Below are 23,524 nucleotides of genomic sequence, written 5' to 3' on the forward strand. Positions count from 1 at the left end.
GGCGCGGGGCAGCGGCCGGGAGCCGAGGCCGGGGCCGAAGCCAGTGCCGAAGCCGGTGCCTGAGCCGGTGCGGGGCAGGGCGCTGCTCCGCCAGAGCCGGCCCGCGGGGCGGAGCGGGGCGGCCGGGGGTGTCCGCCGGTCCGGGGGTGGCTGTCGGTCGGGAGTGCCCGTGCACGGCACCTCGCCCGCTCCCCTTGGCCCGCAGCTCCAGCCCCCCCCCCCCCCCATTCCCTTCCCCCGCCCTCGGCGGTGCCTCCTCTTCCTCCTCCTCCTCCTCCTCCTCCCCTGCAGAGCATGCACAGCCCGGGACTCGCATCGCCGCCTCCTCCGGCTCCGCGGCGGGCGGAGCAGCCCCCTCGTCCCCGCGCGGCCTCCCGCTGCCCCGCGGGGACCCCCGCCAGCCCCCCCTCCCGCCCCGGTGAGGGCCGCCGGCCCCCTGCGCTGCCCCCGCTCCCGCCGCCCCGGCCGGACTTTTCCCAGCCCCGACGATGAGGCGGCCGACGCGGCGGCTGGCGCTGTCGCTGCTCGGGGTGCTCTGGATCGCCGCCCTGCTGCTCTTCTTCGGGGCGCGGAGGCAGCTGGAGGCGGCCGGAGCCGAGGGGCACACGCCGCAGGTAAGGGGGCGCCGGGGCCGCCCCGGGCGCGCTCCCCCCGCCCCGCCGCTCCGGGTCAGCTGCAGCCGCGGGCAGGGCGGCACTGCCGCCAGTCCCCGGCGATTTGGGGGGGGGGGACCCCTACATCCCCTCCGCCGCGCTCCCCTTAAGGTTCCGCACCGGCCCCAGGGCTGCGGGGTCCCGGCCCCCTCCGCCCCCCCCTCTTCCCGGCCCCGTCCCGGCGGCGGTGCCCGGGCAGCTCCTGCGGCAGCACCGAGCCCCCTGGGTGCCGTCGGGGCTTCCCGGGCAGCCGCCTGCCCCGGCTGGGTGCAGGAGAAGGGATGAGTTTAAGCCCACGCTTGCAAACTTTGCTGGGCACCAAGGCGTATGAGCGCTTTCTTTGCTCGAGGCTGGACGTGCCAGGGGAGCGGAGGGGCCGGCGGAGCCCCTCGAGCGCGAGGCGCGGGGCACGGGCGTGCAGGCCTGGCCCCGGCTCCCTGCCCGCTGGGCCGGGCAGAGGGGTGTCGCGCCGCCGCCGTGCTCCCCAGCGAGCATCTCCAAAGCCTCCGAAACTGGCAGGGATTGGGACGGTGCCGTCCTACTCTGGTGGGCAGGATGGCCCCGGCTGAAGCGCCGCGGGAGTAGGCAGCTTTTAGGTGGTCTGCCATGGCAGTGAGTCCGCTGGCAGAGCTGCGGACACATTGGCTAGGTTAAATAATTACCGCTCGTCAGGGCTTTTCATTATATTCCTTGTGATTGTCTGGTGTTTGAGGACAGGGGCTTAGTGCGAGTAGAAGCGTTTTCCGGGATGTGTTTGTCTCGGTGGAAGAAGGCTGCGTGTACGACTGCACACTCGTGTCATGTCTGAGACCCCCCTAGACTGCACCGGAGCGAAAGTGTGGGAGAAATGCAAAGAGCATCTGGCTGGAAGCACAAAGTGAAACAAATGAGTTTCACTGTCCAAATGATGTGAAAAGCAGGAAAGTTACCGGCAGTTCACGTTCAACCGAGTTCCCACATCATTTCTTCTCTAACGGCTGAGAGTTTGCCTGAGCTTACCAGAGGGTTAACTTCTAAAAGTACACGGATCAGATTCTGGTCCTGATTATGCTGCTGTAAATTTTGAATAACTGAATCAAGGTTAGGCCCTTGGTGGAGGGGCCAGGTCCAGAACGGAAGTCTGCTGAAATTAATGGTATCACAGGAGGGGAAGGGTATGAACCCTAGCCTGGTTTTGTTGCAGTGAAACCAAATTAAGCATTTGGCCCCTGACTTATGACAACTGTTTCTGTTAGCCAGGGCTTCACAGATTATCATATCTATTTATCTCTATATATATTTGGATGTATAACCTCTGAAAATGAATTCAAGACCGTTTCAGAAAACAGAATCTGAATTCATAAAGCTTACTTTGATTTTTCATGTAAAGGAATTATTGGTTTTCCATGTTTTTAAAATAAAAATGATTGAATAGTTTTCTTCTAGCTTTCAGAAATCTTTCAGTTCTAGGAGAGGGGAATGAATCTATGCAATTTCAGGCCAAAAGATAAATTAACATATACACATTTATTTATTTATTTATTTAAGGGGGGGAAGGTAATAAGTCACTGAAAGCAGAATAAAAGTGCTTTCTTCACCAGAACTATGCTTTTGTGTAAATAGGTTTGTATTGGAACTACATTCTTAAAAAATTATGATATAAGAACTCCTGTGTTTGACATGATCTACTGTATTCTCCTTCGAATGAACCTTTTTTTGTTGTTTAGCAATGCTTGCAGCTGAATTGTTTTTTCCTTTTGCAGCCCCCTTTGACTAGCCACAGGGACTGCTCAGATTCAATGCCCTCCCCACTCTCACTGTCAGATGGCTGATGCTGTCATGGGCCTGACAGGACTCCCGCTGCATGGAAAGGGAACATCTTCCAGGATGCAGGATCAGGCCCCAAGTTTTGAAGTTGCAACAGCCAAATTGCCATAACTCCAGCAATTTGACTGCTAAAATTGCCTCTCCTTCATTTCCTTTGATTTTTCCATCAAAACAGTTGCAGCCCCTTGAGATTCATAGAGTACAGATTCATTTTTTTATGCATTACATTTTGGGGTTTGGCAACTACTCTTGAGTAGTATGAATTATAACCTAGTTGTGAGAGCAGGGACATGATGTTGCTTCAGTTAACCCCTCTCAAAGGATGCAAAGCTGAGTTTGGTGCTGAAGCCAGGGAAGCTGCAGCCGACAGATAGGCCTGTCAGTGTGTCCTGTGCCCTGAGCCCAGAGGACAGGCTACTTGCAATGAAAGCACAAGGAGCTACTGCTGTCCTCGCAGCTTCCAGGAGACAGAAGTGGAAGGAATAGACTGCTAACAGCAGTGCAAACTTTGTGAACTGTAGTAAAGAAACAGAACAAATTCACATCAACTTTCCTGGCAACCCTTCTTGCTTCTGTCTTCTCTCTCAGTCCAGCTTTATTTTTGTGGCCATATGCACACCATATATCATGCCACATGTGGATTTAACCTTTGGACTCTTCTAGTTAGGCCCCAGCTGGTGATGTCTCCTCCTGTCCGAGCTGAACGGAGAAGGATCTCCTTAGCCTTTGGCAGGGCTTGTGGCACGTGTCCCACTGCTGGCGCTCGACGGCACCGATGCCTGAGCTCGCCACCAGCCGCAGGGAGCTGGTAGCTTGCCAGGTGCCGGAGGCAGAGGCACTGCTCAGAGGAGGACCCAGTGCCCCGACCGGCCGGGAACCACACAGAGGGCTGGCTGATGCTGACAGCAGTGTCTCCCAAGAGCGGGTCTCTGGGGCGAGGGGCTCGTGGTGTCCTCGAGCGCCCGTTGGCCGCGGGAGCAGGGCGGCACCGCTGCAGGCGCTGACTTTTTGCATGGTTGTGTTTTCTAGCGCCAGGAGAGGTAGGCACAGCTGTTCTTTCTGTTTTAACTTGGCTTCACCTTCTCGTTTTCTTACCTAAAGAAAGCCCGTTATGCTTGCTGAGGGAAGCTGGGCATGGGGTGAATCCTGAATCTCGCCAGCGGGTTTCAAAGTCCCTGGCGAGCGTTAATTAGTTGCACACTGTCCCCCTGCCCCTGCAGTTTTCCGGGTGGATAAGCTGGAATCCTTCTGGCTCACATGGACTCAGGAGGAACTGGAGCTGCTCAAACTTCTTGAGAAGCTGGGCTCCCGGCTGCTCACCTGAAACCGCACGGCGAGGCAGCACTGGGGCTCAGCGCCTGCTCCGCTGAGCCCGACTGCGTGGCCCAGCCTCCTCCCCTGCCTCCACACCACCCAGGCCATTTACTGTCCCTTTATTTGGAAGGAGAAAGAAGACATAGGAATTAATAACTTAATTACATTAAGAAATAATGGGAGGAACTGATAGGCAGGATTAATTACGAGTAAATTCCCCAACTGATCTGCGAGGAGGACGTGCAGCTGGCTCTGCAGGCTCCCCAGGCTTGTGCCGGCGCCTCTGCTCCCTGCAGCCGGTGTGCTGGGCTGCCCCGGCTGAGGCTAGCAAGAAGGCTGGAGGGGGGCAGGTTCGACCCCCATCACCCTCTCGTCTTGGCCCCCTTCGCATGGGGAAGCTGTGTCTGACTGACGCGAGCATACCTGTAAAGTGAGCCAGTTGTATGGTGGAGTTGTGACATGGTGAGGGGTTCGTGAGGAGCCCGGTAGCGAGTGCAGCAGGGGCAAGAAGCCCTTTTTTGTTGCTTTTAAAATCTTTTTTGTTTTGCTCTATTCCCTCGTGCGTGCTCGCTCACTTGCTCTGGTGAATGGCTGAAGCACAGCTGACAGACTCTGGAGGGGAAGCGCATCCTATACGAGCTGCATTGCAGGAGAAAGGCTACAGGGAAGTTTCTTTCATTAAAAAAGTGACCTGACAATATACACTTGACTTGTATGAGCATTTGAGATGCAACAGCTCCTTCTGAGTGTGTTCAGATGCAGCTGGGGGATGGATCCTGGGAAGAAATGAGAGCTGTCTGTGGTGATGCTAAATACCCTCCCTTCCTGCAAAGTGGCCAGGGATGCTCAGCACCCTGCAGGATTTGACCTCTATGCAAAAAGATGCCTGCCAGCTTTGCACTTGTATTCCCCATAGCAGCCTGCATTTCCTTCTGCATCATCACCATCCATAACGATTCAGCACCTGGAGCTCAGCTGACAATCTCCAGATACTAAATTCATGTCGTTTTTACAGCAGCAGAGCCACTTAACAGATTAAAATAACTGTGTATCCTGCAAAAATTCAGATCTTAACAATTAAAGGATTGAATTGCCAAATCTGTCACGAACAAAAAGACAGTCAGACCATTTAATAGTAGCTTTAGCTCATGCTCACTGGAGGCTGGGATAGGTCTAGGATGGGAAAGAAGATGAAACTTCTCTGGCATAGTTTGCCAGTGAAGTCCATGCCTAAAATTTGTCGGAGTAAAAACAGGCTTTGCAGGATGTCCATAGCTCTGGCAAATTACTGGTGCAGGAGATGGGCAGAATCCATTTGCTCTCTCCTAGCTGTGTTCTTAGCAACGGATATGAAAACACAGAAGATAAGAGCTTGCCCGATCTGTCCTTGTGTCAGGAGGTTGGTCAGAGGTACGGAGCAGGGCTGGTGAGTAAACGGGTGCCACTTCTCAGGCACTAACCTTCCCTCTGGTGGGCTTTGGAAACAGGTTTTCTGAACAGAGCATCCTCTTTCTATGAGTGGCTGTGTCCTTGTACACTTGTATTGCTCTAAGCAAGACAAGAAGTCCCGCCAAAGTTAGCCAGAGAAAACCCGGCCTCCTCGACTAATAAAGCAGGCATGGACAAATGGTGAGCAGCCTGTATTATACACGTTGTTTAATTAATCCACTGACTGTGCATCAACGCTCTCTCTGAGATATCGCTGAAACAATAGGCAGTAAATGAAAACCCTGTTAATTTTTCACTGGTAATTACAATGAATGAATTTCACCCCATTACATTCTGTTAGAGCTCCGTGTTGCATCTGTGAGTGATAGAGGCATAAATATTGATTGAACAAGACCTATTTGCTTTACAAAATGATGAGCATCAGGATATCTGGGTACCATTCATGGCTTGGTGCTTTATAAAACATAAGAGGAATGGAGGGAGGAGGTGCAAAAACTATGCTTTTTTTGCTAGTTAGAAGCTAAACAATTTCAGTGCAGGTAACGTAGCACGTTGACAAAAGATGTTGAGAGTCAGAAGAAGAAAAACACTTTTTCTTCTGCTCTGAAAGGACAGAAAGAGCTTGAAAAGTCCCAAAGCTGTAGAATTACTCAAAGGTGCAAGGTTGTAGAAGGAGGTGGCCACTTTTGCATTAGGCATATGGCAGTTGACTTTTGTTTTTAAATGCTCAGTATGTTCAGGGTGGACTTGTATATTTTGTTTTTGTCCTGACTTGTTTGTTTTTGTGTGCTCTGTGTTCACCCATATCCTCAGTAAAAATCAGCTTGCCGGCATGTCACCTTGTGGTTCAGTGCACAGAAGCCTTCTGTGCTCATGGGTATGGTGGGAGGAGAAACCAAGTGGAGGGGTACCTGGGTCAGGAGTATTCAGCCCAAACCCAAATGTTATTCAAAAAAATCCAAGACCGCAGAGGATACCTGAGAACTGATCCCCTATGCTATGCTGCCCTATCACTATCTTCCCCTCAGGGCAATGAGGCTCATTCCTGTTTAAAATCTCAGGATTTAACTTGGGGGATAGATGCTCACCTAAATACAAGTTTCTTCCTAGTGCATAATGTTTAGGGCAGCAATTTAGAGTCTCTAGAAAAAATAATTTGACTACTGTGGAGCTGGCTGCCAAAAGCATATCAAGGGTGGTCTTGATCTTGGAGTGAGCTGTAGCAACCTAGGGTACTGGAGGGTCGTGATTTCTTTTAGAATCCACTTCACCTGGGAAAATCCCAACAGAAGGCCCTGCATGCTGCCAGTAGGAACTGTTTTTAGCTGCTCCCTGGTTTATATGTCATGGTGACATGTCCTCTTTACGTGACTAGGAGAAGGGGTGCTCGCCCTGTCCGTTGGTCTAAAACTAGGTCTGTCTGTAAGGTATGAGTTCTCACCGTTGCAGCTGGCTTTTTAGGAAGACTCAGCTCTGAGCATCTGAGCGTGGTGACACTGACTCTTGGTGACCCTTAGGACAGGCTTGGCAAAAAAGTTCAAAAAAGCTGGTCTGTTAATCTCTTCTAGGAAACTGTGCAGGACTCTGAATGGGAGTTGAGGTCTCTGGGAAGTCTGGGCCCATGTTGTTTTAGGGCTGGAGGGTCTCTAAGGTGAGGTCTGTGTCCATACAAGATCATTTGCATTTGAAGTGTTGCTGCTTCATTCAGTATCTTAGATATGGCATATATGTTGTAAAGTGTCTCAACACTTGAAAAAGGTGCTGCTTATCTGGGAAGATATATTTTCCTATTTGTCCTTTCATCATTTCATGTATATACAGAGGTGGATTATTTACTCAAAAAAAAAAAAAAAAAAAAAAAAAAAAAAAAAAAGAAAAGAAAGAAAAAAAAAAAAAAAAGGCTATCTTCTCCTCCTCCCTCTTCCTTTTCATAAGAGATTTTCTTCCTGATATATTTTGATGTAATCAGGACTCAGGGAACATTTTGTCTGAGTTTGTTTCATTTTGTGTCTTCCAGACATCTCTTGATTCTGGTTCTGCAGTGTGATCTGCACCTCCCCTCAGTCACGGGGAATTTTGCACATCGGATGCCTACAGAATAAGGATTATGTGGTTGGGGAAGGCAGGTCTGTGGAGCATTTACATTATTGGGATTTAGTTAAAGTTTTTCTTTTCCTCCTCCAGCTCAGTAGTTTGTCGTAGGAATGGAGCCCTAGGCAGACAACATACGGTAGGGGCTGTTGAGCCATTTGTGGTTTTGCAGGCACACAGTCATGGAAAGGAAGGCGTAAGACAGACAAGCACAGAGACTTGAAGGATTGTAGTTGGAGCATCAGAATTGCACATAACACAGTCTTACGTGCCCATATAGATGCGGGCATGGCATTACTGTCCTCGGGCACAGGTAGCAGAATACAAGTTTCCAGTAGAATTTTGAGTCCAGTGTTTTTCTTGGATAAATACACATGAGTGGTGTTTACTCAGGATGTAAATAAGAGAATGACACCTTTCCAGATATAGGAGAGCTGCTTGGAAATTGTTGCTGGGGCACATCATGTGACTGAGGGCTTGCAGCAATCTGCAGAAGGTGCCAGCTGTGATGGGTTTTGAATTTCAGATCCTGAACTCTGAAGAGACCCACTTCAGCGTAGTCCTGAGGGACATCCTCAGAAATATGCAGCCTTTCCAATAATATGGGGTCACAACTCGCCTGTTAAAATCGATGGGACAGTTTCCATTTGCCTTGTGTGTCCAGAGGGGTTAGTGCTTGATGTGGTGTCAGGATGCCTGTGCAGTGCTACACATTGTGTGTGCATTACATGTGCATTTAGCACATGACTGGCTGAGCTTATCTTTCTTTTTTTTTTTTCTCTCTCTCTGGTTATTTTTTGATTAAAACATCCCAACCTTTCCTGTGAGCACATGTGCAACTAAATTACATGTACAAGAGCTGCGGATGATATTGGAGTTGACAGCAACCACAGCCCACAGGATGCCAGTTTGGTACTTCTGTGTGTGTGTGCGTGTGCGTGCGTGTGTTAGCTCCAGTCTCTGCCACTGGAAAAGAAAGCATGAGAAAGGCATAGAAATGCAAAAGCAAGATACTGCAGCTGTGAAAGAGAAACATAGTTATAACCATTTCCCTTCTGCAAGGACAGCCCAGCATTTGGTGCAATAAAGCCAATTACAGGGATGTATCCGTGGAGAAAGCAAAAGTAGGATCTGTTTAAGAAAGACGCTTTGCGTGAAATGATAATTACGTGCCGGGTACCAACAAAGAGTGCAGTGGATTGACTATTAATTGGAGTAGCACGAGCGGGAGATGGCTGGCATTTAGCTGTGTGTTTCTTGCTGGCTTCCTCCTGTTAAAAGAAAGAAGGGGTGAAAAACAGATGATAGTTGGGGGAATTTGCTCTCAGTCCACTTTCCTGTGCAATGAAAAAGCCATTCCCTCCCCTCCTTTTCTCACAGGGAAATGTTCACATTTTGCCAGCAACACTTAGCACAGTTGCTTACTAAGCTGCAATTAAATTGATTTCCCACTCCTCTTCCCCATTTGGTTCCAAAATCTCAGCAGGAGTCAGTGTTAGAGGAAGAGTTAGCTGAGAAGGAGATCTTGAGCCCAATCTTTTGCTGATATAAATCAGTACTGCTCCATCATTTGTACGTATTTTCATATTTGTTGGGGCAAACTCAGCTTAAAACCGAATTATACTTATAACCCCTCTTGTGCAGCAGATGCTAATGCTGCCATAGGAGTTTCTTTCCCGGTCGCCCCACCACGATCCCAGTGCTGGCAGCTCTGCCTCAGCATGCGCTGCACGAGGGCTCACGAGAGGTCCCCAGGGCGCGAATGGGGACATGGCTTCGGCCAGCCAGCCCCGAGCTCCTCTCAAACGAGGTGGCGGAAGCAGATCGTGGCAGCCGCTCCTGCGGCACGAGGGGGAAGGCGGCAGTCGGAGCAAGCTGCGAGCCGGACGAGCACGGCTGCTGCACCGGCTCCCCGTGCCGGCGCGCGGGGCTCTGCACGTCGAAGCTCTGTGTCCCTTCCCGTGGAGCACGTGTGCGGGAAGGAGGAATTTATCATCGTTAACGTATGCGTTCAGAAAATGATCAGTGGTGACAGGTTCATCAGGAGTTCACTGCTTTATTTATCAAGGCCGCATTAGTAATACTAATAGTTTGCTTTCATCCAGCTATATCAAAGCTCCTTATAAACCTTAATTAACCCTTGCAGCAGCCTTTACAGAGTAAGAGAGCTGCGCAGTCCTTTGCATTGCATGGAGAAGCGTTTCGGGAGCGGATGTGTTAATTTATCGCTGGCTTCTCCGTGCGGACCAAGGTGGGAGTGAATGTGTGCAAGGGGGGACCGGGGTTGGGGGCAGAGACCTGCTGAGGGCACTGCTCTGCTACTGGGGACCCTCTTGCGCTAAGCCCTGCATCGCACCTTGCTGTATAGAGGCAGAAATTAGTCACGATTTACCACAAACCAACTTGAGCTCCAGCTTTGTAGTATTATTTGGAGAAGGGAGTCAGCTAATCATTGCATCTCATCTTGAAAAGGACCTCAGCAATAGTGGGAAGTACAGTGCCAGGAGACAATTGACTCAGAAACAAAATAGGTTCATTTTCAGATCAGGCTGAAAGACAAGGGAAAGATTGATTTTTTTTTCTTTTTTTTTCCTTCTCTATTTCAAGTGCAGCTGAGGGCTTTACTCTTTTCTCTCCTCAGTTTTCTAGTTGGAAATGCCAACAATAAAACTGATTGGAAAGTGATACGAGGAGAACAGGGCTTGTATACTGCAAAAACAAATGAGCTCTGAAATCACCTTCTATTCTCTAAATATTGTTCGCAGAGCCAAGAAAATTGAGACGGATTATTATTATTTTTTTTAAAGCCACTGAAGGAATAAGTCTAAAGGACGTAATTTGGCCAAAGGAAGGAGACCAAGGCTGCTTTGTCCTGGCTTTCTAAATATGCTTTGTCTGCATTTAGACACACACCATTTCCTTTTCAAGGACCACTGTGGGCATCAGACAATTACAAACACACCTCATAACGCATTATTGAGGCTCACGGCTCACAAATAAGACAAAAGTATGTTCGGGGCACAGACATAGTTTGCAGCCTCCTTGTGCTGCACGTTTTTTTTTCATGTAATTAATTCGTAGTTAATTGTAGTTAGGTGTGACAGAAGAAATAAAAGTCAGAGAGTGGCAGGTGACAGCAGGCTCATTTTCAATGGCTTGGGTCAGTTTGCCTCCCCTCGGCAAATCCAGTGAGAGTCTTCTGGCTTCACTTAAGTTCTTCCAGGTCTATGCAGATGACAGTGAGAAAAGAACTTGGCTCCTGCTCCTGAGCACCACTGTTTTCTCCTGCCCCTTTCTTTCCAGCTTTGTCTATATGAAGTTTTTTTAAATGAACTAATTATTCTCTTTTAAATAATCTGGCTAGTGCTGCCTGGCATAGGATCCCTTTAAACACGCAAGTCTCTGATGGCTTCCATATATATATATATGTGTGTGTGTGTGTGTATATACATACATACATACTTATATATATAGATAAAAGCATTTATTTTTGAAACATTCTTCCACTAAGCTATCCCTTATAGGTTCTGGGTCCTTTAGGATGGAAGGATACTCATATACTCATACAGTCTATGACATACAAGACAAAGTAGTTTAGTTTTTCCTGTGGAAAAAGTGAAGAAAGCTTTTCCCGCCCACCCGCCCACCCACAGGCCTCGCGTTCAGGAGCCACTTCCAATCTGTTTATAGGCTCCCCGAGCAGCGAGCACTGAACTGTGCAAACTTGTGCTTCCCTTTGGAGCAAGCAGCAGACATTACAACCCAGATGGAAAACCAGGCCCGCTTCTTCCTGAGCGTGTTTGCAAAATTATCACCACCCTCAGCACTTCCACCTTGTAAAGCTTGGAAAAGTTTACCCTTCACACTTCATTCATATGCTGCTTAGGCTTTTGCCAAGGGAGGGAACTGCAGAGAATTTGGGTTGAGATCTACTGTTTAAACTGTCTTGGGTGATATTTATGAAGGCTCCAGGGCACTAAAGCCCCTTTGTGCTTTGACCTTGCCCAGCTGTAACTTGAAACTCTTGAGTTTGCCTTAGGAGAGCTCCCTGTCAGTGCCTGCTGGCTAACAAAAACCCAGTGGGCAGCATGAAAACGCAGGAGTGCCACGGAAAGTGGTATTTGGTCCGAAGTCCGAGAACCAAGCTGAAAGGGAAGTTGTCATTTCCCGTGATTCTGCATTTCTGCAGGAGTTAGACCAGGAGGGAGTGGGGGAGGTATGAGATAGAGCCATTGCATTTTTAATGCCCTTTGCATTTTCTCGAGCGATACTACGGGATAATTTGGAAAGAGAGATTCAAATATGCATTAACTAGCCATCTGGTCCTGTGGCTAAAATCAGAATGAATGACTATCCATATTAACAATAAGAGTTGAACCATGTACAGCATGTAGGCTACATATGGCCTGTTCCTCGCGGTATTATGAAATGCTTTGTAAAGCACCATCCGATCCTGCAGGAAGATCATCTGGTTTAGATCTCTTGCAAACATTAAGAGCTGGGCCTGGGGCCGCAGCAAGCGCCGGCCCGCCGCGGTGCCATGCAGCCCCAGCGCGGGTGGAGCCGGCTTTGGTGGGGCCAGGTGCTATGCGGGGCGACTTGTCCCGCTTGGGATGGTGTGGAGCGAGGGACATCGGCTTTCTGCGGCGAACACGCGGCGTGAGTCGTGGGAAGCCATTAGTAGCGGTTCTGCACTGAAATTCTGTAGCCGTCAGACGGAAAATCAATTTGCCTTTCTTTCTTTAGTTCAAATCTTGACATTTTTTCCATTTAGTTAAGTAATGACACACACAAAAATACTGTACCATGTATTTAAAGAGTAGGACTAAGGTTTCAAAGTAGAGCGTGCTAAAGCTGGGCGATACTGGTATACCTGTCGCAGCTTTAATTTAGCCCCTTCAAGCAGGCGTGATGTGAAGCTTTGCTGATGCAGTTATGTACCAGAGCATCCACGCAGTGTGCTGGAGGCCTCTGTTCCAATAAAAGGAACCGTTTTATTTCATTCCTTCTGCTGTCTGTTGACCCTGGAGCCCGTTAACGGCACACACAGGAGAACAGTATTTAGTTCCTCACAGCGTTTTTTTGGCATTCAATGCTCCGAAGGCCAAGTGCTTTGCAAGCAGTAATAAATGTATTTGCACAGCTTTCTGGGTAAATAAGGGCGTATGTCTCCGTTGCAGAGGTGAGCAGCTGAGGGAATGAATTGAAGTTGCCAAAGCTGAGATGCCTGCTACCTTGGAGTCCCTTAAAGTGTGAGGACCAGAGCTGAATACTGGAACTTAGTGTTTTCTCCAGACCTGAGAGCTGATTTTAGCAGATGGCTGGGTGCAGTCAGCTCTCCAACAAGTTAGTACCCAGATTTTCAGCTAGGACACTCAGAAAATGTACAGTTGTTCCTCCCCCATGTAAGACTGAGGATGGTAGTACAGCTGTGGGGGTGATGTGGGAAGGGTTTGGTCAGCACTAGAAATGGTGAGAAGATCAAGCCTACAAAGGGCTTGAAATCTGCTGAGATTTTAGCTGCTTTGTTCCTAAGATGCTTTGTGCATTCCTGTAAAATTAGGCTTTCTAAAGGCTTCTCACTCTGCAAAGTCTGGCAACATTTTTCAGAGGAAAAGTAAAATATCCAAGCCAAATAAAAAGGCTGCTATCTGCCAAATTTTAAGTTCCTGCCCCAAAGCTTGGAGAAGAAGGGACATCTCAAAAAGGTCACCATGATTTCGTAATAGGAGCAAAACAGTTTATTTCCCTAGTCTTGTTATTTGAAAGAAGAGTCTGGTTCTCTCTGCCCAACCCTGAATCCCCTTGCAGTAGAAAACCAGCCAGGAAATTTTCAAATGAAATATCGGAAATTTGAAATTAAACTTGAAAGTGGCATAAAAGAGAAGCTGATAATGAGAAAAGTCAGATACTGGCAATCCCAGCTTCTGCTATGGACTTGGCCTGCCTTAATGAGCACATATATGGAATATTTCCTCAACAAGTTATCTCTTGGAGGCATCCAGTGTACTCAAGAAATATGATATTTCCAAAATTAAACATAAATATAAAACCACTTTTTCTGCTTTGCAAGGACCGGGTGAGTTCTGGCAGGCATTTGAATGCCAAGGAAGGTCATTAAGATGGGCTGTAATGTTTTTTTCACCTGGGGCAACATGAGGCTCAGAAAGGTGAGACATTCTTTCCTCTTTATGGAAGCATCAGAAAAAGAAAGTCAGTTCCAATTTGGCCTTTGCATCTACCAGCTCTACTAGTCTGTATAAAGCAGAAGGAAAATGTATTAGCACTCAAGGGCGCAGACTTCTGAGGGATGAAATATGGTCAACATTCCTCAGCAGTCACAACTCGTATTCAGTAGAAGAGGATTTCTCCACTTTCAATGCTTTGTTCCGCCCTTCATGTATCAGGTTTGCTGTCTTGCTTACGGTGTAGTGGCCAAATACTGACACTGTAAATGAAATGCAGCCCAGAACTGAGGGACCTCTGCTATTTAACCAAAACTTACTTTATTTAGACTGAATTTGTTAAAATGGGGCAGAGGCTTGTGTAAGTGCACTTACCTTAGATGCAGTAGCACATACAGATTTAGCACAAAGGTTTATCTATGCATTAGCTGGAAATTAAACTGTAATTTGCACCTTTTTATCTCTGTGGTACCTGCTTATGGATACCTTTATTTGGAATAAAAAATTATTCTGCTTCAATTAATTTTATATCAATATAAGCTAAATAATTAAAGGTGTGAATGAGGTGCCAGCTAGTTATTTCCATTCCATCTTATGGTGACGGAGATAATTGTTGAGATCAGAACAGGGCACTGTTGGAGCACCTAGAGATGTGGGTGTTAGTCCAGCAGAAGTGTGTGTACATAATCTCACAGCTGAACAGTTATCCTGAATTTCTCTACATAAATATGAATAGGACTAAACTAATCTTTGATGTATCTAGGAGTCCAAATCTCCTGGTATTAACACCAGTTTGGTCCTGACACTGATTGTGTGTATGGCCTTGGGCAAGCCAACATCTCTCTTCTTGAATATGAGATTAGGTCTAAAGATGTTTTCCCCATCTTCAGGTAGAACTAGCAACCTCTACTGTACTAGAAAGCTAAAGCATATGGATTCCCACTTTTTTCCTGATTTCCAGAAACAATATTTCAAGGCTTTGAGTGTCATTCACAACTTGAATGGTATTTCATAGTCATTTTGTTGCAGCAGGCTGTGATAGTCAACTGATCATTTCTGTATCAAAATCATCAGAATTTTTTCAGAATAATATTTTCCAATAAAAAATAAAACCTTTAAAGAGTAAAAGTCAGAGATACTTTTTTCATTGAGAACAGGCTAATATTTGACATGAAAAATGTGGTATTTCCCAATTTCTGAGGAGCAACTAAATTAGTATACTGCTTAGGATTTTTTTTTCCCTGATAATTCTTTTCCAGTGCATTTTACGCAGGCATAGGGATGTGGAGATTAATTTGTTCAAGGTTTTAGTGTTTCCTCGGTATTACAGTACTCAGTTTCCATACAGGGCCAGTTTTGACTGAAGCAGGCTTTAAAGACACCCAGTTCATCAAAGCATTAAAGCTTAAGCTCCATTGACCAAAAGACCACTAAAAACTCAGGCAGTGCCGAACTTCAGTGGGATATAAGCACATGCTTACGGGCTTTTGCCTTATAGATTGAGGTTTATGCATGCACTCAAAGGCAGGTACGTCCTTAAGAACGTCTCTGAACTGTGCAGCAGGGTGAGAAGAAAGCACCGAGAACTTTAAGTTCACTTTTCTGCAAATGGGGCTGATTTCAGATGCCATGTTAAGGAGCACTGCAAAGTTTTATAATCTGGCAGCTTGGTTTAGTGCCTTCAGTAGCGTTGCCCGGCTGTGCTCTTGCATAGGAGCCACAGTGTGATTACAAGGGCTGTTAAGTGCCCTTAATATTCATGCTGTTAGAGAGACTATTTACTCCCGCAGGCTCTGCTGTCTGCTGCTTATTTGCAATAGCATTATGTTGATGATTAAATCACAAATGCTACATTGAATAGCATGAGAAGCCCCTCTAGCTAGGAGATTCAAAGGCAGAGTTAAATCTCTCCTGTTTGCCCATCTCCTTTTTTTCTAGGTCTCTTAAGTGAGGGCCTTTTTTTTAAAGCAAACAAAATACACAGGGAAATGTTCAGAGCCATGAAATGAGAAGGGCAATAAGCCCCTTGCGGAGAGGTTAAGAGAACATGGCATATTCACTCTAAAGGAAAGAAGCTGGAGGGCTTCTATACAAATGTGTAACACAGTGTTACTGTACATACAGCTTCTCCTTTTACTCTCTTTAGTCAGCAAGGATGGGATGAGAAGTCACGGATATAAGCTGCAGCAGGGACAGTTTGGGGTGACTCTGAGGACATGCCAAAGAGAAGAAAGTTGAAAAAGGAAGCTGAGTAAGCTCTTACTAATTCAGATATTTTTGATCAGGCCTGGATTGCATCTGCTGCTCGTGTCCAGAGTCTAGATGACCCTACTTCAGCCTGCTGTGTGGTACGTTCAGATGGGGACCTGGAGTTAGCCATCTTGCTACTGAAGGAGGTGGTAATTCTGATAGGCCGTACTGTGTCACTGTTTTTCTGTAAGGCAGAAATTTCCACTGGAATTAACAACATAGGGACAAAGAAGTGCTGAAGTGGTAAGTGTTCCTCCTTGTCCCTGAAGCTAGGGGACATGAACAAGGATGGTGTACTGAGTAAGATGGGGTTATACTCATGTGACTTAGATGAGGACTATACTCGATAGTGCTGCAAATGAGGGAGTGCTACAGGATACTACAGCGATGGATTGATGCAACTTTTTGAGCTGAAAGCAGCATCCACTTATTGTAGAAGGACCCTGATCCATCCTGGGCTATCTGGATACTAGGAGAGAAGTTGTTCCCGTGTTTTTTTTTCTCTGCAGGTTTGGGAAAGCGCTGCCAGAGTGTCTGTTCCCCACCGTGCCCATGTTATTGTAGCTGCCCTGGGGTTCCTGACTTGTGCCCCAGAGTGAGCAGCAGTGGCCATGGCAGGGCTGTGCTCCCAGCTTGCCAGCTTCACGCACAACCTCAGCTTCTGTAGAAGTGACCTCAGCCTCCCAAGTATGTTAGAGAAAACAGTCAAAAAGAGTTTCTTAGTACTCTGCCAAACAAGTGTTCTTGTTCGGCTTCTTCCCATCCCTCTCAGCACACCTAAGCCATTTACTCTCTTCCCGTCATGCTACCATGGTCTCTGGCAATTGCAGCTATTGCAAGGTGGTGGCTTGTTGCAGAGATGCCCTGGTGCTTCTGTTGTCCTGTCCAAAATGTGCAGCTTCGCACTCCAGCAAGAAAAGCTTTAATGTAGCTTTTGTGGCCTGAAGGGTGAGAGCCTAGCCTGGGATTTTGAAAGGCATGTGTGGGTGTTACCACCACACAGTTGAGTCTGGGCGTCAGACAAGGGGTGTTGAGATCCTGGCTGTGGAGACACTGGGTGGTAAATCCTTGTCTCTGGGGAAATGTTTAGATTCTTTTCTGAGACTGATTCCCTGAGGCTTCTTTGGTGAATTACTTGTTTATGTGGCTTTCCTTTACTGGATCTTGATGAGAAGAGTCCTGATGAGGTGAACATTAACAAACCTGTCATTTAATCACTCCCATGTCGGTTTTAGTTAAGGGAGCACTGCGGTGGGAGCTGTGGGGAAGCCTGGTTAGACGCTGGCAGAAGGCCTTGCTCAAGGTTCAGTGAATTTCAATTGATCTTGAGCTAGTCCTACAGTCATGCTAGTCATGCTATTCATTAGGGGAGGGAGTGTGAATTAGGTGCTTAGTAGAAATGTTCCAAGCAGATCTGAACAGAACTGATTTCTCTGCTGCCTGATTAGAGGAAAAAAATCGTCTCACTCAATCCTCCTCTTAGAGGGAGGGACTCCTCGGAAAGGGCTAAAGGAGGAGATAAGGGGACTGTCAGGCTTCTGAAAACTAGCAGCACTGCAGAGCATTGTGCCTTTTTCAGGTAGCTGTGCTCAGGGGTAGCAGGAGAGCTGGGACCAGCATGGCCTAAACAGAGTATTTCTCTGAGGGACAAGCAGGTTGGTAGAGTTGAAGCTGTAGTTTTGGGGAGCTCGTCCTGGCTTTGGACAGTTTAGATACTATTGATGGTGCAGAGCCATACATAAAAGCACAGTTTGTGAGGTGGCAAATTGGGGTCCAAATGAAGTGGAACGGGCTAGAGATGGACTGTGAATGGGAACGAGATCGGTGGAAGAGATCACCTTTGGGGTGAATTTAATGTGTGCCCTTCCCTAGACTATCTTCTACCCATTGCAGGAAACTGGGATTGTTAAGATACAGTTTTCTGCTAAATACTGTAGGAGGCTCATACTGGCATAGGGATGCCGGTAGATCTGGCTAACGTTAGAGGAGGTCAGATTATAGTAGGAGTGCATGGCTACATCTCTGCCAGGTGTCATGTAGCTGTTTGCTCCTGCCTGCATTGCGGGCACTGCTTTTGAAAAAGCCAAACAAGGTAGAGGTTTGGATCCAGAAAACCTGCTGGGTACACCTCCCAGAAATGTGAAGTTTTGACCGAGAGCTGCATATTTTGGCCCAGCCCCAACTGGTACAGATGGGAAGGCAGGTTTTTTTCAGGACAAAGGCAACCAGGACCAAGGGGCTAGAAGACAGCAGAGGAAGCCAGAGGTGGGCTCTGTGCTACCAATTCACTAAGGGACATGGGCAAGTCACCCTGCTTTGTGCCAAATATGTCAAACATAAATTTACATTTTCTGTAAGGTGCTTGAGATCTAGGGAAAGAAAATGCTGTATAAAGTGCTCTATATTTTCACCTCAATGGCCATCAACAGAAGGTAGGATTAAAAATAACTTCTGCAAACTATATACGCACACCTCTCAGGAGCTGTGGAGTAGATGCCCCTCTCAACAGTGGTTGTTTGAACAGCTATCTGGCCAGTCTGACCAAACGCCAAGGAGAAATCTCCCAGTGCCCAGGGACTGCCTGACAAGACATCCGTCCTTCGGTCCTGGCATTACTGCTGGCACTGCTGCTGCATCGTCAGAGGCCTGCCTCTTTTTATTTTAGTGCATTCTGCACACACAAGCTGAGGTTGTTGATTGTTTTTTTTTTCCCTTCTTTTTTTTTTTCCTCTAAACACCAAAATGAGGACAACAACTGAAACCTAAAAACAAAACTAACAAGCAAACAAAGAAGAAAACCTCTGGCTGCTGTTGCCATCTGACAGGCTGTCCCTAGGAATAAGATGCCTAGCATCTGTAGAGCCTTAATTCAATGGATGAGGGAGAGAGAGAGAGAGAAAATACCTTGCAGTAAACTAATCCTGTCTGAATCGCTGCTGCTTTTTGCCAGTAATATTCAGGCCAAATGCCTATAGATGGGCTTCCACCATTTTTTTTTTCCTAGTTGAAGGCCTTTCTCTGAGTCCATGTATTTTTATGAACAGGGTAGAGGGACAGAGAGCAGAGCAAACTGCCCTGCTTCTGATTTTGGTTTGTAGGATTGTTTCTCGCCCTCTCCCTCCCCTTCAAGCCTGACACTCTCACGTGGCCAGGCTCCCGTTTCGTGGCAGGCTTGACGTGTTCCCTTTTCACACAGCTCACGCTGAAGCTGCACTGATCGAGGCAGTAAATCAACTTGCTGGTACCGTGGAGACAAATGACAGCTGTAATGTGAACTGAGGGGGATCAGATAAAGAAAAAAAAAGGAAAAAAAGTAGAAAGAAATAGTGTACCAAACAATGGATGGGCTATGAAATGAAATATCTGTCTCGATTGAGGCTCCTCTGCAGAGCAGAGTGAGTCTGATGAAGGTGAGAAGCGCTGCAGTTGCAGCCCCACCGGGGAGGAGGTGTGCGTTCGTCTGTGATGGAGCACACGTAACCCCGGGGTGCCCGGGAGCACGCTCGTGCATGCGGAGCGCGTGCCCCCAGCTGCGCGAACGTGGCGGCTGCCAGCGTGGGTCTGGGCAAGCCACGTGCCGAACCGTGCTGGCACGCTGCCGTCACCCTCCATGTCCAGGCAAAAGCTGACGGATGTAAAAGGTGAGGATAAAAGGCTGTATCCACGCTCTGCGACGAAATGAGGCACTAAATGGAGCTAAATCATAGGCCAACTTACAGTCTCCCTGTCTACAGCTGCTGGAAAGGTTTGATCTGAGATACTGTTGTTTGAATGGCTGTAGCTCTGAAGGTTGCAACCTCTCCATTTGCTGCCTGGCTTAGCTGGATTTATATATTTTTTTCCTTTTCTAAATGCATGCTGGTGAAAGTCTGATAGCCCTCAAGACTTAAGTCTTCTATTGATTTCTGCAAGAGGCAGTGACAATTTCTGCTTCCTCGTGTGGCCCAGACAGTGTCCCTAAGACCTGGCGCACACTTTGGGAGTGGAGGAGGGTTTTTGGAGCTGAGTCAGTGACATCTCTGCTGGGTGGGTGATTATCCACTCGGAGCTGAACAGAGACTGGCAGCTCCCCATAGGCCGCCAAGCAGATGTCAGATGGCAGTGATGTAAAGCCGCTGTCATCTAGAGACAAACCAGTGATAATGATTCTCCATTTATAGATGGGGGCTTTGAGGCACAGGAAGATTTAATGGGGGCTGCTTTGTAAAATTAGCTACTTAGCTAAATTTAGCTAAACCTTAGCTAAATTAATTAAAAATTAGCTAAATTTAGCAGAAATTATTTGAGAATTGTCATTCTTTATGGAAAAAACAGAAGTCAGAGGGGAAAGCAAAAAGTAAGTAAATAATGTTGATAAAACTGTAAAACTATTCAGTAATTCAAACCATGCCCCTAGCTTGAACATGCTGTTGTGTTTTTGGCATCTAACTAGGATGGGTACCAAGTCATAAGGAATTAACTGGATATTGGAATGGAAGGTTATCTCTGGAAAGAGAGCTTAAAAACAAGAATTAACTCAAGGAACTCATTGCTGCCAGACATCTGTGGGATCAAGCACTTGGTTATTGATAATGAAAGGATGTGAAATTTGCATAGCCATTCAATGCCACAGTTTTTATAGGAGAAAAAAAACAGATGGTGAAAAACATTGTGCTTCAGAACAGCCTCTTGCTGACAAAAACTGGGAAGAAACATCACTTGTAAGAAATTTTCGTGTAGTTGACTAGTCTGGAGATATTTGAGTCTTCTAAAGCAGCCACTATGGGCTAGTGTTAGAGACAAGATACCAAATGAGGTGTCTGGTCTGCACATTTCTGAATGATTTGTTGTCTGAAATTAGCTATTGAGAAAAGCAGTGTCCCTGTATTCCTGTACCCTTGGACATGAAGTCTATTTTTCAGGAAGGAGAAATGAAGAAAAGACTCTGTAGCTGAAGTAGGAGGTGAAAAAGAGTACGATAAAATTCAATTCTGCATATCCGGCCTTTGGCCAGAATGTTGTAGTGAACGCCCGTGAAATTTTGCGTTGAGCCTTGGGATCTTTCCTGACCACGAGCACTTAGGAACAATCTTTCTTACAGCTGAACTAAATCCTTCTGGAGCCTTGATGCTGCCAGAGACAAGACAGATCCCTGCAGATTGATAAAGGGCATGATGCACATTTTCCCGTTTATCCCTATTTACTTTGTAGATAGTTGTAAGCCCCAGGGGAAATTATTCCTAGGAGAGAATCTGGCTATACATTAGTGACTCTGTCTTTTGGATTTTCCCAGAGTCAGTCTTAACAGACTGACCGAATGGTGCCAGTGGCAATTTAGCCAGGACTGGCATTACTAACTTGCAGTGATGAAGCAGGTCCACTGTGGTCAAAGTCTCATCATCTGCTGAGGAAAAGAGATGAGCAGATGTCTCTTGTGGATTAGGAGGGACTGCAGACCTTATTTGGGATATCTCTTTTGCATGAGGAAGGGGTCAGTATACCATTTGCATTTCTGTTTTTTTTTTTTAACTGTGATAAGGAAAAAGTAAGAAAAATTTCGTGTAGTTTTTAAAGCCTGAAGCCCCAAGCACTTCTGAACATTGCTAATCTGGGAGCACGCAGAGCTGTTGCAGAAATCGGTGGCCTAGCCGTGTTCCCGAGTAATTGTGTTCTTCCTGCCTGTCAGATGCAATAGTCCTTCACATTCAACTCCAAAGCCAAACCAAATCAAACCCCGCGTGCAGAACGGCAGTAATAGATGTGCAGACCTTGCCGAGGTGCAGAGGGCAGGTTCGCATCTGCGCACGGAGCCCACTTGATCTAGCTCTTACACCCCTCCCCCCCAGTCTATTTCGAGCCCTTGGAGTTGGCAGAATCACTGCAGCTGAGTAGTACAAATGAAATCATATTTAGGTTTGCTGGCACCAGAGAGATCCCAGCGGAAGCTGCGTGACCATATTGCTACCTGGAGTGTGTGCGGGGGGGGGACGCCCCACAACTGGGCTGTATTCTGCCCCCAGAGCCTGCACTGTCCGCAGAGTGAGCGATGTGGGGATTTGCCTGGTGGCGAGCTTATGAGGATGAACATGCTCAGCGCGGTGAAACCCTCGCTGGAGGCTACATGGCTGGAAACGAGACCTGGGCCTGCCTAAAGAAGGCCCATCCCCAGGCTGGCTCAGCTCCCTGGGGAAGGGACGTGCTCCGCAGCAGCCCTCTCCTGAATTCGATAGCAAGGAAACCACTCATTTTGATGTCTGTGCATTTATGGTTTTTTATAGAATATTAGTTTCAGTGATGTTAAATGACACCAAGACTCTTCAAAATAGCCGATGTCGAGATTAAGAGTGCGCATTGACTGTCTTGCCTATTGATATTCAGATACGGTTCCTACTTGTGTCTGAGCAGAATGTAACCACACCAAACAAAAAGGCTGATATAAATCCCCTTCCAGTTATCTGGTTAATAAAATCATTAGGATAACATAAGAGGCTTGTATTATAATGTTTTAACAGCCCATTAAATAGATCTGATCATTTCTGCATAATGTTTTCTTAAAAGCAAAAAATACTAAATAAAAAGGTTGCATACAGTTAAAAAAGCCTCTATAAACTGCAGACTTACTTTTTCCTAATAATGCTGACAATTCCTAGAGTTTTTTTTTTTAACCTTTCTCCCTCACCAGGTCTAGGATGGAGTTTGTTCTCCTAGTCCAGAGAGTTACTCCAAATTAGTTTCTAACCTGACCGCAGTTGACATGGTAATGTGATTCAGCAGTCGTTTACGCTTTACCTCCGTACAGAGTTTGAACAGCTGACAGCCAGATGGTTTCATAAATAGCCAAGTCTCCTTGGACAGAGAGTAGCTCACCTTCCAGTGTCATTACCGCTCTCTGATTATTGCGAATGAAAGTATACTATTAATCTAATTTCCATTTTTTCTCCCTATTTAACCCCCCTGCTTTTTGCATTTCCTTTTTTTGGGGACTGGAGCGAGTTTTGTTGATAGGTACCTCTACTGTCCAACTCCAGCTGTGTGAGATGTTGTTACATTTGGTGTGCAGAACATGAGGATTTTGCACTTACAAACAAAACGAAGCTGTGTTTGTTGAAACAAAGCAAGAAGAGCAACGGGCAGACTTTTCCAGTAATATGAGCTGTTCTGGGGATGGTTATACAGGCAGGGGGAGAACGTGCAAATGTGGCTCTCCGGGCTGAGCGCAGCTCCCCGGCAGCCGGGGGACGGTGCAGAGAGCGGCCGAGAGCGCGTGCGGCTGCCGGGACACCGAGGCGTGCGGAGCCGCCTGAGGGCTCACCCGGGCCTGGAGACCCCAGGTGGGACGTGGAAGGAAATTTTTAGTGCCTGACTTAGGCCGTCTTGGCAGCTTCCCATTCACGCTGATTTTGGCCATGTTTGGTGTCTGAAGGCTGGTGCATGCGCAATACGTTACAGACATATTTAAGGTGACATCAGTAGCGACAGGGAAGAGACCACGCGCTTGTGACTTGAGCAGGCGATGAGGAGTCTGCCCTGAGCAAATGGACCAAGGAGGATGTAGCTGGTCCATAAAACATTTGCTTGCCATTAACCCCAACCTGTTATTAGCTATTGTTAATGGCAGCAGCTCAAATTCGTACCTAGCACTTAGGTGGCGCCTTTTATGGGCTGTCAGCCCTCCACGTGTAATTCTGCGTTTTGTCCCCTTAACATGGATGCAGGGACAAATATCAAGGGAATGGCACGCTCGAGATGAAGAATATTTCTGATCTGTTTCAATTAATTTTCACAGCAATTTATCTT

At 47.1% G+C, this 23,524-nt stretch overlaps 1 protein-coding gene across 1 annotated transcript in view; it reads left to right on the forward strand.

Annotated features, from left to right (window-relative positions):
* The first annotated feature begins 488 nt into the window (after positions 1-488).
* The window catches only part of GALNT14 (polypeptide N-acetylgalactosaminyltransferase 14), a 136,062-nt gene continuing 113,026 nt past the window's right edge, over positions 489-23,524 (forward strand). Inside the window, exon 1 of the mRNA XM_062571295.1 lies at positions 489-614. Coding sequence (XP_062427279.1) covers positions 489-614 — 126 coding nt within the window. The remainder of the gene's footprint in view (positions 615-23,524) is intronic.

Source organism: Rhea pennata, chromosome 3 (assembly GCF_028389875.1).
Source record: "Rhea pennata isolate bPtePen1 chromosome 3, bPtePen1.pri, whole genome shotgun sequence".
In the NCBI taxonomy this organism is placed as follows: domain Eukaryota; kingdom Metazoa; phylum Chordata; class Aves; order Rheiformes; family Rheidae; genus Rhea; species Rhea pennata.